The sequence below is a fragment of the Mastomys coucha genome, unplaced genomic scaffold (genome assembly GCF_008632895.1).
Source record: "Mastomys coucha isolate ucsf_1 unplaced genomic scaffold, UCSF_Mcou_1 pScaffold18, whole genome shotgun sequence".
Taxonomy (NCBI): Eukaryota; Metazoa; Chordata; class Mammalia; order Rodentia; family Muridae; genus Mastomys; species Mastomys coucha.
Window position 1 is genome coordinate 92381059 of NW_022196900.1, and position 16636 is coordinate 92397694.

At 50.1% G+C, this 16636-nt stretch overlaps 2 protein-coding genes across 2 annotated transcripts in view; both read right to left on the bottom strand.

Moving 5' to 3' along the window:
- Lypla2 (lysophospholipase 2) overlaps positions 1 to 3048 on the bottom strand; it is a 4416-nt gene extending 1368 nt beyond the window's left edge. The window contains exons 1-7 of the mRNA XM_031379085.1: positions 2920 to 3048; positions 1279 to 1384; positions 1027 to 1058; positions 874 to 939; positions 383 to 430; positions 226 to 296; positions 25 to 98 (exon numbers count right to left, since the gene is read on the bottom strand). Coding sequence (XP_031234945.1) covers positions 25 to 98; positions 226 to 296; positions 383 to 430; positions 874 to 939; positions 1027 to 1058; positions 1279 to 1356 — 369 coding nt within the window. The 5' untranslated portion in view covers positions 1357 to 1384; positions 2920 to 3048. The remainder of the gene's footprint in view (positions 1 to 24; positions 99 to 225; positions 297 to 382; positions 431 to 873; positions 940 to 1026; positions 1059 to 1278; positions 1385 to 2919) is intronic.
- A 2974-nt stretch (positions 3049 to 6022) lies between these two features.
- Positions 6023 to 16377, bottom strand: Pithd1 (PITH domain containing 1). Its single transcript, XM_031379086.1, has 6 exons — positions 16065 to 16377; positions 15339 to 15382; positions 14940 to 15017; positions 9472 to 9576; positions 7935 to 8043; positions 6023 to 7069 (listed from the first exon to the last, which is right to left on the bottom strand). Exons 1-6 carry the CDS (start codon positions 16260 to 16262, stop codon positions 6968 to 6970), a joined length of 636 nt encoding a protein of 211 aa, XP_031234946.1. The 5' UTR covers positions 16263 to 16377; the 3' UTR covers positions 6023 to 6967.
- Positions 16378 to 16636: the final 259 nt, after the last annotated feature.

Here is a 16636-nt window from a genome sequence, read left to right on the forward strand (position 1 = left end):
CCCCCCCCCCCCCAGGCTCCTCACCTGCGAAAAGCCACCCAGGACAATTCGGTTGGCAGGAATCCCATTCTTCATCTCATGTTCAATCAAAGCCTTGACTGGGTTGGGGGAGGGTATGACCAGGTGAAGGAGACTGCTGGAGGCTTGAAGGGAGCAGGTGGGCACTGCCCGGTGCTTTGGGAAGGGGGAGGGGGAGGGATTGATGTGGAAGGGCTGGGGCCTTACTGTTCTCTGCGGCCTTCTTGATGCCAGCTTCATCCTCTGGGGCATCTGGACTGAGCCCCATCAGGTCAAACCTGGGCAAACACAGGCAGACGGTGTTGGAACGCTCTCGCTAGCCCCCCTGCAGCTTCCCTAGTTTCCATCTCATCCCCAAACTCACCAGGAGGGCATCACCATCTTCATGTTGAGTGTCACAGGGATCCTGGGCCTGGGGAGGGAGGGCCAGAAGGTCTCAGGAAGGAGAGAGCCATCAGCAGAGAGCCTGGCAATGGGCAGAGCTGCCCTTGGGGGCCCCTCCCAGCAGGCAGGCCCTGTGTTTCAAGTGTTGCCAGGCAACCTGCCACGCGGGGCTGAAGGCTGTGGTTGGGGCATCAGCGGTAAGGATGGAGAAGCAGAGACCAAGGCCCAGAGAAGGGGTCCAGCTCAGGGTGAGTACTTGGGGAAGGAAGCCTTCTTTTAGGAGGTCTTGGGTCTAGGAAGCTTACGGGTGAAGAGCAGAATTGGAACCCATTCCTAGAGCTGAGACTGACACGGCAAGACTGCTCTGAGCCCCAGCCCCGGGAGGCAGCTGATAAAAAGAACAGGCCTAGGACCAGAGCCTCCCACCCCCACCCCGCTCCAGCACCCCTCTCTAGCTGGGGTGACACTCACGCATGGGGACAGATGTACTTGACATGAGGAAGCCGGATGGTGGAGAGGGCGTCAGCCCAGCTGTGCCTGTGGGAAGGAAGAGACAACTTCGTGTAGGACAAAGGCCCTCCAGCCCCACCCGATGAAGGAACACCCGCCCCTCGGCTCACTCACCCTGTGTCTCCAAGTCCATGTAAAAAAATAACCTGGAAAAAAAAAAGACAGAAATGGGATCGGGAGGTCCCCCTAGACCTCCAACTCCAGTTCACCCCTCCCCGGCCCCTCAGACCCCGGGGAACCCGGGTGGGAGCCAACAGATTATTAACCCCTCCTAGCTTCAGGCTATAAGCCCTTCTTGTACAGCCTCCTCCATGTTTCCCACACTGCCTACAGCCAGCCACCACCCACCGCTTGCTGGGCCCTTACCGCGGCCGTTTCCCGCTCAGCTCCAGACACGGTGGCTGCGTCGGTGAGCAGGGGCGTAGACATGGTGTTACCACACATACACTGCAGGGCTTCCTGCAGGCTGGGCCTGCACAAGAGAAGGTAGTAGGTCAAAAGCAAAGCTTGGGGAGAGAGAAGCCCGCCCAGGCCATCAGCCTTGTGCAGTACCAGGGGTTTGATTTTGAGCAGAGATAAAATAAAGGCAGAAAGAAATCTCAGGCAGAGGGGTAGAAAGTTGGCCCCAGGGAACTGGAGAGATAGCTCAGCGGTTAAGAGCACTGGCTGCTCTTCCAGAGGACCAGGGTTCAATTCCCAGCACCACAGACAGGGCAGCTCACAGCTGTCTAACTCCTATTCCAGGGGATCCGACACCCTGATACAGCCATACATGCAGACACAACACCAAAGAGCATTAAACTAAACTGATTTTTTTAAAAAAGAAAAAAAAAAAAAAAGAAAGTTGGTTCCATCCCAAGGTTGAGAAGCAGGGCAGTTATCCTCTTGGTCTAGACCCAGCATGCCTGGTTTCTGACCCAACCCCAAAGCTTAAGCCTGGTACAGGTGGGCTGGCACAGGGCTTAGGGGTTGGAAGTGTAGGGGCAAGAGAAGGCAGGACGTTCCCTGTAGCCTTCCCCCTATCAGTGTCCGAGGGCTAACTGCACCCTTCCAAGGTCCCAGGTATCCCTTTCCTGGAACCCCTCTTCCCTGAGTCCTGCCTCTAGATAGAGATGGAGGAAAACCGCAGAGAACAGGCTTTCAGTCCCATCCACATCCCATCCTCTCCATCTTCCCTCTCCTCCCCTCCTTCCCAGCCCCTAGCCAGTTTTCTCAGCAGCCTGGCTCAGTAAGAAATTCCCAAGGCCTCTGGAAGCCACCTATGTCCCATGAGAGCCTAACTCCTTTCTGCCATCTTCCACCACGAACTGATGCTCCAAGCCTTCCCAGCTCCACAAGGCTACCTGCTGTTGCTGCTGTCACTGACTCCAAATGGGTCCCCAAATGAGCAGGTGTTGGGACTCCCAACACAAAAGAATATCAGGCTGCCTGGCCCCTCCCCATCCTTAGCATCCTCCAAACTCCGGAAGCTTCCACTACCTGCCTCAGAAGTCTCCTAAGGGCGCCCCGCCCTCCCGCAGGCTCGCACCTTCCAGCTCTGACCCCGACTGCCCCTCCTCACGGGAGGATGATCGCACAGCATCTTTCCACACCTCTGACTCTGGGGTTCCACTTTCCACAGGGAATGCATACACTTGACACCCTAAGCTAGGATCCCCTTCCTCCTAGGCTCTGGGGACTCTCACCTCCACCCGGCTCCCACTCTCCAAACGATGACCGTCGTCTCCCATTCTCCACAGTAGGAACTTGGGTTCTGACCCAGGGTCATTACACCCCTTCAGTGGCATCTGCCGCCCTGCCCCACGGCTCGCACCTGCCCACAAAGGGGCACTGACCCTGGAAAGCCTCCGCCCCACAATGGGGTCTCCCACTGGCCAGCACGCAGCCGCTCTCCCGCCACGCGCGCAGCCCCTGGCCCGGCTGTCCCAGGACTGGACAGCGCCCTCCGGCCACTCCCCGCCGCCACCCCGGGACCCTCGCAGCCTCGCTGAGCGAACGCCTGGATACCTCACTCCCAGTGGCTTCCGAGACCGTTCGGGCGATTCTCCCCTTTCTCCCGCACAGACACACACTCTTCCCCCTCGGCCGCCCCCGCCGGAACTTCCGTTCGAGCCCCGGGAACCCAGCCATCCTGCTGCCGGAAGTAGCCCGGCCAGCAGTACGGAACCCGGAAGCGAGTCCAGCTCTCCAGGGTAGAAGCTGCCATGTTGCCCACAGTGGGACCACTCCCCGTGATGCGACGCTGCCACCTACAGCGTCTGGACGTGGCATGGGATTCCCAGATGTCCTACCAGCCAAGCCCTCCTGGTGGACCTGCGTGCTGGAGGAGAGGCATTCCTCACGGGAATTCTTTAGCACAAAGTTGGCCGTTTTGCCATCCCCACGGGGCAGGGCACACTTCCAGGTGTGGTCTTGGAAGTTCACCACTGTCTTGTTTTATTAAGATACATTTTACTGCTTATGTATCCAGTGCGCAGTATCATATGCATATGTAGTGAAATGGTTACTTTAGTAGAACTCTATAATAGTCTCAGAGATTGGCTTTCCTCACAAAACTGGTGAATGCTTTTAGGTACGCGTCTCGGGTTGTAGTTTAGATCTTTCTCCTTGTTCGTCTTTCTTCTTGTTCGCCCTTCATACTGTTTTTCAAACTGATCCCAGTTTCACAGGATCGTGGATGGCATTATACACCCTGACCTGAAAAGACCTGAGATCACCCCATCCTCCACTCTTATCTTTAAAGATGAGGAAACTAAGGCTTGGGGAAAGGAAGTAAATAAATAGCAACCTCAAGATTACACTGTGATCTGTCTTTCCTGACCGGCTTCCTCAGCTATAAAGTGATAATAACCACCTGCTATTTCATAACTTTGCTGTTAAGCTCCAATGAGGCCACGTAAACTTGCTTTGAACACTGTCAAATCACAGTGTGAGGCCTTACCCACTTGAAGAAGGACCCTGGGAAAGTACGTAGGCCGTATCAGGATTCTGATACACTGGCAGGGTTGGCTCGATAACGTCCTGGACAAGTGATGCCTGGCAGGTTGCACAAAATGTCACCAGCTGTGAGCTAAGAACAAAGGGGCTTCATTTGGTCACCACTGAGTCACACTGGTAAAGTGGAAATTGGGCTTGGAGTCCAGGCTGAGAGACAAGCTGAACTGAAGGACTGAATAGGAGAGAACCTTTAGGGATCAGAAAACAGGAAATGAGTCACAGGGAGCCCTCAGCTGCAGAGGACTTCCAGATTAACCTACACTAGTTTTTGGGTTGGTTTTGTTTTTTCCCCTGTGAACCCAAAGCAATACAAGCTTGGGCAATCAACAACAACAAAAAAAACCCACTTCCCTCCAGAGAGAGAAGCAGCTTGTTCTTGTATTCAGGTCATGGCGATGGTGCTTAAAATATGGAGATCAAGGGACCACGGCAAGCCAAAGACCTAGAAATGGATGTCACAAAAGGAAGGGGATAAAAAACGAGAAGAAAGCAATACAGCTAGCCCCAGTGCCCGCAGAATCCTGCTGGATCGGTCTGTGGATGAAATACAGCTCTTTTTGTACTCTTCACATGAGCCACCCTGGCACTTTGGCAAGTGATGCTTCAAATCTATGGGCTCAGCTCCAGGGGCTACCTGTGAGCACCTATCAGTGGAACAAATGGGCTAGTATTTTGATGTGTTGGGTGTTTCCTGGGAATGGTATGCGTCCATGTTTTGATCACATGTCAGAGAATGAACTTAAGACATCAGTCCGCAGAACTTGCTACATAGACCAGACTGCCTCTGCCCTCAAGGCCTGGGAATGAAGGCGTGGATCACTATGCCCGGCACTTTGTTATTGAGGCGGTCTCTGGTTTGCTGTTGTATTGTTTACTCCAGCCAAGGTGGCCCGAGTGCTTGAGAGGAATGTCCAGTTTCTGCCTAGCTCACTGTCTGTCCTGTGGCCTTTCAGCCTGATTCTGGGAATCCAACTCCGACTGTCAGGCTTGAGCAGCAAACACATTTACCCACAGAGCCACCTCCATGGCTGGTTTGAAGCTGACTTTACTTTTCCTCTTAATCTGAAAAAAAAAATTTAAGATTTACTTTATTTATTGGAGTACAGTCACTGTCTTCAGACACACCAGAAGAGGGCATCAGATCCCATTACAGATGGTTGTGAGCCACCATGTGGTTGCTGGGAATTGAACTCAGGACCTCTGGAAGTGCAGATGGTGCTCTTAACCACTGAGCCATCTCTCCATCCCGAAAACCCAAAAATTTTAAATGGCCTTTATCTTGATGCTAGGAACCCACCCCAGGGCCACACACATTCTAGGCAGGAGCTGTCGGAGCACACCCTGACCACCAGGTTGGAGAGAGTCTGAGTGCACCCAGCACTGTTCACATTCTAGTTTATTTCAGAACCTTGATTCCTAACAACCAAAGACCACTTTTCAAGACTGGGAGAAAGTGGCAATATCCTCCTAACAAGGATGGGATATTTATTCTTCAGAGAATTCTCCAGGGCCAGATTCATTACTTGCTCCTTTACCAGCGCTCCCTACTTTCTGACAAAGCGGGGTGCTGGATGCTCTCAGCGCTGAGATTCTTGCCAAGTGCACTGGGCTCACCATGAAGTAATTGCTCTCAAAGCCCACACCCTTACTTCTTGTGGCGCCTCCAGCATCTCTCCTGTGTTTTAAGATTGTTTTATGTGGCCAGGCGGCTGTGGCGCACGCCTTTAATCCCAGCACTTGGGAGGTAGAGGCAGGCGGATTTCTGAGTTCGAGGCCAGCCTGGGCTACAGAGTGAGTTCCAGGACATCCAGGGCTACACAGAGAAACCCTGTCATCTGCATGTTATGTCTGTGTATCTTGTGAATGAAATGTCAACAGAGGCCAGGAGAGAGCATCTGATCCCTAGAACTAGAGTTACAGTTGATACTGAGCCACCATGCAGGTGCTGAGAAGCCAACTCGGGTCCTCTGGAAGAGCAACAAGTGCTCCTAATTAACGAGCCATCTCCCCAGCCCATAGCCTCCCTTGTTTTTACATTACTCCCCTTGTGAGAAATGGAACCTAGGTTCCTAACCCCAGCATCCTTCTTACAAATGCAGAGGCTGAAGTCTCCTGGAGGCACCGATACAGTCTTTATTTAAGTGTGACATGCATGATCTACCTAGATCAAAAGAAAGTAAGATTCAAGTTCAATTCAGTTCCTAGTGAGATGTAAGTTTCACAGTACTACCAAGAACACAGAAGAAAAGACAGACCTTAATTCTCTAAGGATTTATTAGGAAGCTCATTAGTCACCGTGAATGAAAGCCATGAACAGAGGGAGCAGGGTCTCCGACTCCAGCACTGGGTTCACAACACAAGTTAGAAGCAGGTAAACACCAAGGAGGTCCCGAGGGGAATCGTTACTCAGTCTCAGTCTTACCCCAAGCACGTCACCCACCCAGAGAAAGGACTCCATGTTCTCCCAACTGCTTGGCTAGACAGTGTGAAAGATCTTCCCCAAGCAGTCATGAATCAGGAGACTCCTTTCTTTCCAACCACCATCGTGGGACACTGTGTGACATAGGACACCAGCTAGGCATCCTGACACAAAATGCTGAACAATGACAGGAGGAGGAGCAAGCAGGGTGTGTCTCTGGTGGAGACCCTCCTGATGGCTAAGTCACACACAAGACTCAGGTATCACAAGGGTTCCTACAGCTGAGGAAGAAGCTTCCTTTTTGAAAAGGAGGAATCACACAAGAAATCTGCCACAAGCAAGAACACACGTGGGACCCGTGGCCACAGACTGGAAAAGTGAGCATTATTCATGACTGTCACAGATGCCACCCAGCCTAAGACCCAGTTTCTGCAGTGCCTTAGAGAGAGACTGTCCCTTGGCACCCACACCGCTCCTGGTGGTGAGGCGGTTTCCACAGGCCAGGTTCCTGCAGCAACCCCAAGACAAAGCCTGGCCAAGGCTGTGGCAGGTAACTCTTACTGCAGCATCCTCTGTCCATCCCAGCAGGTGGTAGCACACCTTCACTAACAGCACATCTGAGGGAGCCCCTGCTGGCTCTTAAGAAATGAAATGTGTCTGTGGGGTGACCTGATGCACCCGGTGGTCTGCTGGGTTCGCTGACGCTTCATAGTTGCAGATGGTCACCTCATGCCGGCGAAGCTACAAGGAAAGGCAGAGATGAGGTCAGTAGCCACTAAAGAACACACACACTACAGCAGTCCATCAGGCTCCCTGCCTCGTGTCCTGTCTGAAGTTCCCTCTGCAGACACCTTTAATCTTGAGAAGCCAGCAAAGACCTCTATACACTCTCAAGGGTTCTCAGCAGCTGAGAAAATCCAGGCGAGAACAGGAACTTGTCTAAGGAACTTATCATCTTATCGCTGGTGCCCAGAACAAGAGATTGTCAAGAACATGTGACAGGTGGAACCGATGGCCTCCTGTGTGCTAAGCAAGAGAGCTCTCTAGCAAAATAAACATACCACAACACATATAACCATGTATGCATGTGCACGAGCAGACAGACACACACACACACACACACACACACACACAGAGAAAATACACGAACAGCCGGGCAGTGGTGGCCCATGCCTTTAATCCCAGCACTTGGGAGGCAGAGGCAGGCAGACTTCTGAGTTTAAGGTCAGCCTGGTCTACAGAGTGAGTTCCAGGACAGCCAGGGCTATACAGAGAAACCCTGTCTTGAAAAACAAAAACAAAAACAAAGAAAATACATGAATAATAAAAATAAAAGAAAACTTATAGTCGATCCAATGAAGAAGTTATGATGAAATCTAAAGAAGCCATGTACTGAGGAAGCAGAGGCAGTGGATCTGTGAGACCCAGACAACATAAGGAGTCTACTACATAATGAGTGCTACGGCTATATAATGACAGCATGTCACAAAACAAACAAAAAACCAAAGGGCCATTATGAACAGATAGAGCAGCCAGCCCCTCTCTTGTTCCTGCACTCGGGATGCCTGCTCCACGGCGTAGACACACATTTACCAGGCTCTCTTACCTCAGTCCACTCCCCCCTCAGACCGATATACAAGATCTTCGTGGTATCTGCTCCAAAGTTTTTTGAAATATGAATGGAAAGATGATAGACATTTGAAAACCGGGAAATCCTAGAGGATGGAAAGGGCAGAGGGAGAGAAGACAGGTTAGTGTGTGGTATGCACTGCCACCAGGGAGGGCAACAGTTCAGTCCCAGCTTGCAGGCAAATATCACGACCCTTGATCCTTCATCGCCAGTGTCCCTCAGAGCAGCAATTACTGAAGTAACCATGTACTAAGCACCTGTCAGACTTTGTCTGAGGCAGGAAGGACAGAGAGACAAATAAGCCACATACCTGGCATGTGGTATATGCCATCACTATACTCAGAAGGCAGAGGCAGGGGAATTACAAGCTTAACGTCAGTCTGGTCTACAAGGGAATTCCAGCCCAGCCAAGGATATATGGCAAGACTGTCTGGAGAAAAAAAAAAGGAAGGAAGGGAGGGAGGAAGGCAGGTGGGCTGGAGAGATGGCTCAGCAGGGAAGAGTACCGACTGCTCTTCGGAAGGTCATGAGTTCAAATCCCAGTAACCACATGGTGGCTCACAACCACCCATAATGAGATCTGACGCCCTCGTCTGGTGCGTCTGAAGACAGCTACAGTGTACTTACATATAATAAATAAATAAATCTTAAAAAAAAAAAAAAAAAAAAACAGGGCTGGTGAGGTGAGATGGCTCAGTGGGTAAGAGCACCGACTGCTCTTCTGAAGGTCCTGAGTTCAAATCCCAGCAACCACATGGTGGCTTACAACCACCCATAATAAGATCTGATGCCCTCTTCTAGTGTGGCTGAAGACAGCTACAGTGTACTTATCCAGTGATCCTAATGTCAGGAACAGGAATGGTATATGACAAAGCAGGGCCCTAAGCCATGTTTATTGTGTTGACTTCACTAAAGAAGGGACCAGGTGGGCGCCTGTAACTGAGTCTGCCTAAGCCTACTTTGCAGAGGAATTCTGCAAAGACCTTTCTTCTCTTTTTTTTTTTTTCTTCTCTTTTCCTTTTTTTTTGAGACAGGGTTTCTCTGTGTATCCCTGGCTGTCCTGGAACTCACTCTGTAGACCAGGCTGGCCTCGAACTCAGAAATCTGCCTGTCTCTGCCTCCCAAGGGCTGGGATTAAAGGCATGCGCCACTACCGCCCGGCACAAACACCTTCCTTAAGCCATACTAGCTGCTCACCCAGGACTGCTCAATACTTCCAAGTCAACAAGGCTATGGTGTGCACTGATCTCTGCCAAGAGCAGCCACACAAAGGATCAAGCTTTCTCTGCTGTTTTAACTCGTTTCCAATACTCAGAGAGTAGGACACTGGCCAAAACACAGAGGCAAGCACACAGGCTGCACGCTCACTGCAAGTGAAGAGCAGCTATGAGCACCAGCATGAACTCTGGGAAGGCACAGACAGGAGGACTGAGCTCAAGGCTGGCTGGCTATGGAGCAAGACCATCTCCAGAATGAAATGAAGGAAAGGCACAGTGGAGGGGGCTGGACTTACTTTGTAGCATACTCTAATTCCCCTGCAGTATCTCGGTTCAGACTGAAGGTCTGGTCTGGCTCCCTGTCTGTATCATCAAATGACATCTGTGGAATGTTCTTGTACCTGAGGGGGAGAAGAAAGAAGAAATGTCAAGGGATATGCATTATTAAATTTTTCAGTGTTTTCAAACTCCCTGCTGACTACTTAACTAGGGTCAGTTCTATCAAAAGATTAAAGTTAGGATCAGAATGGCACTCTCCTGGCATTTACATACAAACATCCTTAGGCCAACTACAAAGCTGAAAGCTTGCCTGCAGCCCTAGCTACAAGGTAGACTAAAGCAGGAGGACTGCTTGGGCAGAGTTCATTCAGGGTACCTTGGTCAACAGAGCAAGATCCTACCTTGAAAGGAGACAGGCGGATTTCTGAGTTAGAGGCCAGCCTGGTCTACAGAGTAAGTTCTAGGACAGCCAGAACTACACAGAGAAACCCTGTCTCGAAAAACCAAAAACAAAATAAAACAAAAACCAAAAACCAGAAACCAACAACTAACGAAGTCTGAAGTAGTCAGCCTCATGTCACTTCAAGGTATTTTATTAACACACCCACAAAGGAAGAGAGATGTATTTTCACTGCAGCAGAATGTGTGTCACTTAAGAAGGCAAGTGTTTGCTTCAAAGTGTTTCTAAGAACCATCCACAGCAGGATAATGACAGTGAGCATTCACAAGCAGCATTATGAGGCAAGCAGCACTGTAGTTAAAAATCCATGCTTCGATTTACAGAGTGACAGACAGTGCACGCAAGCTACTCCGACACGGGTAAGTGTCCAATGCACACAGGGAAGTCAACTGAAGCACAAAGGAGCACAGAATCTGATTAAAGAGCAGGCAAAGGATCTGAAAACTCTTCTCAAACGATATCCAAGCTGACTGTGCTGACACGCGCTTGTAATCCTAGCTGAGAGGCAGAGCCAGGAAGATTCCCAAGGCTGAGGTCAATCTGGGTTACATGGTAAGACCCTGTCCCAAAACCCCATAAAGAAACCATTCAAGAAGCCAACAGGAATATGAAAATGTGTAAGAGTCACTAACCAAGAAAATGCAAATCTAAACCATGGGCCATCTATCATCTTATCCTGTCAGAAAGGTTACTACCCAAAAGACAAGAAAGAAATACCAGGGGCTGGAGAGATGGCTCAGTGGTTAAGAGGAGCACTGACTGTTGTTCCAGAAGTCCTGAGTTCAATTCCCAGCAACCACATGGTGGCTCACAACCATCTGTAATGGGGCCTGATGTCCTCTTCTCCTCTTCTGGTATCTGAAGACAGCAACAGCAACAGTGTACTCACATAAAAATAAATAAATCTTAAAAAAAAAAAAATACTAAGGAAGCAAAGAAAGAGAAACACAAAGAAATGCAAACTAGAGGTGTCGTTATGGAAAGTATTTTTTTGTTTTGTTTTGTTTTTTTTTGAGACAGGGTTTCTCTGTGTAGCCCTGACTGTCCTGGAACTCACTCTGTAGACCAAGCTGGCCTTGAACTCAGAAATCTGCCTGCCTTTGCCTCCCAAGTGCTGGGATTAAAGGAGTGTGCCACCATCGCCCTGGCAGCAAGTTCTTAAAAACCAAACAGGAAATAGAAATACCATATGATCTAACAATTCCCTTACTGAGTAAATACCAAGGAAAGGAACTGGGCCAGGAAGAGACAGCCACACGCCTACTGCCATCTGCTGCTTATTACAGTGCTATTCACAATGTCCACAGACTCGACTCGGTGCTATCAGCAGATGAATGGAGAGAGAACATGTGACACCATGTGTGGACACCATGGGATGCTATTCGGTTATAAAGCCTGTCATTTGATGCGAAGTACATGAGCTTAGAGGATACTACGTTAAGTGAAATAAGCTCACATAAGATAAATGCTGCATGCTCTCCCACACCCAGAGGTACAACAGGCTAACCTCATGAACACAAGGCAGAGAAGCGACTACCAGAGCTTGAGAGGTGGTGCAGCACAGAGGAAGACGCTAACTAGTGCAAGATGCAGCTAGGGAGAAGGAACACCTTCTAGTATCCTGTAAGTACCATACAACTACAATTAACAACTGATTACTAGGCAGGTAACCCAATGTCAGTATATGGAAGGCTGGCACAGGAAGACAGCCATGCATTGAGACCAGTGTGTGCTGCAGAATAAGAACCCCTTTGGAAAAACTGAAACAAAGCCTTAAGAAAAACTTCTCAAAAAAAAAAAAAAAGGTGGTGGTGCTTTAATCCCAGCACTTGGGAGGCAGAGGCAGAGGCAGGTGGATTTCTGAGTTCGAGGTCAGCCTGGTCTACAGAGTGAGTTCCAGGACAGCCAGGGCTATACAGAGAAACCCTGTCTCAAAAAATAACCAAAACTTCTCAGGCATGGTAGTATATCTGAGCAATGGAAACGAGAGGATCACGAGTTCAAGGTCAGCTTCAGCTACATGGTGAATTAGAGACTGTAGTGTGAAGCCTGGTCTCAAAAACAAAATAAAAACAACCAACCAACCAACCACAACAACAAAATGCTGCCAGGCGTGGTGGTACACACTTTCAATCCTAGAACTCAAGAAGCAGATCCAAGTAGATGTATCTAGTTCCTGGCAGGCCTGGTCTACAGAGGGAGTTCCAGGAAAGCAAGGACTACACAGAGAAACCCTGTGAAAGAAAGAAAGGGTGGGTGTGTGGGTGGTGGTGGGGAGACAGAGAAAGAGGGATAGAGAGAAGGAAAAAGAGGGAGGGAGAGGACAGCCGGAAGGGAGAGGGAGGGAAACGCTAAGGGACTGAGCTGTGTCTCAGAGGTTGAGAACAATAATCACTTTGGGTTCCCAGTCTCCACATGGTGGCTCACAACTACCTGTAACTCAGGTACCGGGGATCCAGAATCCTCTTCTGCCCTCTACAGGTTATTGCACATATGTGGTGCACATACATAGTTACATAGTCTCAGGCATACACACATATCCATAAAATAAATCAAAGCATAAACAGTGTCTGGAAGTCATGGAGCAGCTAGCAAGGATGAACTCACTTTGCTCCACAGACCACACTCTCAACCAGAGAGATACAGGGAGAGCTTGACCCAGTCAGTCAACCTGCTCCAGTAACTAAGTATCCGAAAAGTGTCAAAAGTATTAGATCAAACATCCACTTTCCTTCAAATGATTCAACACAGAGGCGTGCTTTTAAAGATTTATTTTTATTCTTTTTATTTATGTGTGTTTCTGTGTGAGTGAACAGCATACAGGTGTGTGTAACCAAGGAGGCAGGAAGACGGTGTCCGCTACCGTGGAGCTGGAGTTACAGATGGGGCTGCAAGCCTTTGAATGTGGGTACCGGGAATGAACTTTGCTCCTCACCAAGAGTGATAGGGACAGGACTTGGGAATTCACCTGTGCTAAGTCCCCCACCACTGAGCTACACAACTTTAGCCCCAAATTGAATGTTATTATTTTAAAACTTTTACAAACTTTTCTTATAACAGGGTGTCATTCCGTAGCCCAGACTGGCCTGGATCTCACTATATAGCCCCAATTAGCCTTAAATTCTCAGCAATCCTCCTATCTTAGCCTTCCAAGTGCTAGGATTATAGACATGAAATACTGTACCTAACTTATATTTTTTTCTTAAGATTTATTATGTGTACATGTATGTGCCTGTGTAGGCTTATGTGTATTATCAAGTGCATGCAGGTGACCAAGGACAACAGAAAAGGATGTTGGATCCCCTGGAACTGGAGCTGCAGGCAACTGTGAGCCACTTGATGTGTGTGCTAGGAATCCTCAAATCTGGATCCTCTGCAAGAGCATTAAGTACTCTTAATCACTGAACCATCTCTCTCTGGTCTCTCCATTTATTATTTTATGTATCTGAGTACTTGCATGTATGTCTGTGCACCTCATTTGTGCATCCAGTGCCCTCAGGGGCAAGAGGTGTCAGATTCCCTGGAAATAGAATTAAGAGATGGTTGTAAGCCATCATGCGGGTGCTGGGAATCGAACCTGAGTCCTCTGGAAAAGCAGCCAGTATACTTAACCACTGAACAGTCTCTCCACTCTTTTAATGTGTGTGTGTGTGTGAATTTATTTATGTCTGTGTGCTTGTGTGGCAGCTCGAGGACAGCCTTGGGTTGAATGCCATCTACCTTCTTTTGAACGGGGTCTCTTATTGGCCTGGAACTTACCAATCAGTTGAGGCTAGCTGACCAGTGAGCTCCAGGGATTCTTGTCTCCTGTTTCCCAGCACTGGGATTATTACAAGTACACTTTATAACCATTTTCACCCAAAGGCCAAAGTTGCTACTCAGGTCCTTGTGATTGCTAGGCAAGCTCGCTAGTGACTGAGCTACGCCCCTTGCCCTGTCTTGACAATTTTCGATCTTCTGAGAGCTCACAAAGCAGATTCCTCTTCTTTCAGAAAGGCAAACTCTCCAGGAGGGAGACTACCAATGGTGGCAACAACAGACCTGGAACTTTGCTGAAGCCGCATAGACGTAGATGGAGCAACTCCACATTAGCAAAACCGTGAAAAGATGGGAACTGTACACAGTGAGAGGAGCCATAAAGAACATTCGGAGCCTGCAGCTAGGTTAAGGAAACTTCAAGGTCATCAACAGCTAGCATCGGCCTTACCCTGCCTGAATGAATAATGCCACCCCAGTCAGCACTTGGAAGAGATAAACAGCTGGTCCCAAGGATGTTTCCTCTAAGACAGTCACTGGGCTAGGGATGAGGCTCAGTGGTAGAGCAGGTACCTAGCACTCACAAGGCCTAGTGTTCTAGCAGACCTCTGGGACTTCCAGGACAGCCTGGTCTACATCACAAGTTCCAGGCCAGCCAGGGCTACACAATGAGAACCTGTCTCAAAAGAAATAAAGTCACCTGGTGGCACCCATCTGTTACTTGGAGGTAGGAGTTCAGAAGACAAGAGATCCTGTCTCAAAAATGAGGGTGTGTGTGTATGTGTGTGTATGTATATACACACATATAACCTTAAATAATTTATATACATAATTAATTAAGGAAGCAATACATGCATTTCAACGTAACTAAGAACAAGGCCAAGCCATTGAACTCACTACAGTTCTCCTGCCATATCTTCTAAGTGCTAGGACTAAAGTGTGTACTGCCACTGCCAGCTTAACCAATCTCTTTGTGCGTCAAGTGTCCTCCTTTTTCCGCTCTTCACCTTATTCCCTTGCCATAGGGTCTCTCTTTGAATTTGGAGCTAGGCTGACCTCCAACGAGCCCTAGCAATCCCATGCTTGCCACTGTCCACAGTATGGTGGCCATACCAGTTTTTTTACCTGGGTGTTGGGGATTTGAACTCTTATCCCCACATTTGATACAGCAAGCCCTCTAACTCACTGACACATCTCCCTGTCCCTGGAATAAAATATACGAAAAAGACAAGTGGGAGTTTCCCTAGGGCCTCAGCCCTTGCTACTCACAGTCTCATCTCCGAGGGGTGTGAGTCATCGTCCTCGCCCATTACGATGATACCTTTGAGCTTGACATTGCCCGTAAATCTGTCAGAATGCGAAAAAGAAGGTTGTCTACCTGTGATTGAGTCCCGAGGAGCCATGTGACCCATCTGCCACCTGTAGTCCTTTCAAAGACCCTGTCATTCCACACGTCCAAGAAATTCACCTCAGTTATTCGATAAATTCATGTTTCCAGTCACACACACACAAAAGCTACCGTACTTTCTTTCTCAAACCTACCAAAGAAATCTATCCCATTTCTAGAAACAGGTGTGCACTCTTGACATAGCCAACAAAGGAAGCCGTCTGAAGAGACAACTGGGTACAGCCTGGTTTGCCTGAGGCAAGAGCCAAGGAGATACTTACGGGATATTAAACAGAAGCTCTTCGTCCGCATCGCTTTCAACAAACTGGGGTGGAGGGGGAGAAAGCAACAAATATCTGCTGAGAACCTACAATTTCAGGCATCCTGCCTCCCTGTTCTACAAACTGGGGTGCGATGCAAATGGCCTTGTCCCACCAACCTGCGCCCAGGTCCTAATCGCCTGGAGCTGAGTCTGGGTGTTCTAATCACCGCGGCCCCTCTAGAGGGATTCTAATGGGGGTTTTCCCAGCTGCAAACTCAAAAGACCGGTGCTTATGTGCATCCTTCTGGGGAACCTTCAAATAGCTCTCAAAGGAGTCTGGGTTGCAGATTAGAAGTACGGATCGCGCCGGGCGGTGGTGGCGCACGCCTTTAATCCCTCCCAACACTTGGGAGGCAGAGGCAGGTGGATCTCTAAGTTCGAGGCCAGCCTGGTCTCCAGAGTGAGTTACAGGACAGCCAGGGCTATACAGAGAAACCCTGCCTAAAAAAAAAAAAAAGAAAAAAAAGAAATGCAGATCGCGACCCGAGACCAAGTGAGGCCATCGGACAACCATGTAGGCCAATGGTCAGAGGGAGAGGCGGCAGTCCTCTCTGCTCCGCTCCCTGCCATGCCCTCGCCGCCATGGAATGGAGGCAAAGCGCCCACCTTGCTACTCAGGGCCTCAGTTTCCCTGTCTGTCAACCCTGCGAGGCCCCGCAGCTGCGGGGCCGCCCGGGCTGCCCACCTTGGAGCGGTCGCTCCGCTCCTCCCACGGCTTGAAGACGCCGCGGCCGCTGCCCTCGCGGCTCTCGTTGAGGCACTGCAGTCGCTCCAAGTCGATGCGCAGGTACAGCCCATAGGCCAGGCCGCGCTGCTCGGGCGGCTCCTCGCGTTCGGCGGCGCAGCGACAGCCGCCCCCGCCGTGGCTGTGGCCGTGTGACATGGCGACGCGGCCCGCCGGCTCGCCTGCGACTCCCTCGGCACCGCCGCTCACCCGGGGCTCCCTCGCTCGGCTCCGCGCCGGCCGCCAAGCGCCGCGACTGAAGCGTCGTAAAAGGCGCCCCTGCGCGGCGCATGCGCGCGCGGCCCAGGGGGGCGGGGCCGGGAGGGATGGACAGGAACCTGACCCCACAGAGCTGGACGCTGGCGGTGGGCCATGAGTGATACCCGTACAAGCGTGGAAACTGGAGGGCTGGGGACGCGTGGCAGGGACGCGAATCCTCCCCTCCCGAGCCAAAGCGTGTGCTTTCTTCCCTACCGGCCACCTTGCTCTGGAGGGGTGGATAAGGCGGGGCTGACATCACGGCAAAGCTTGCC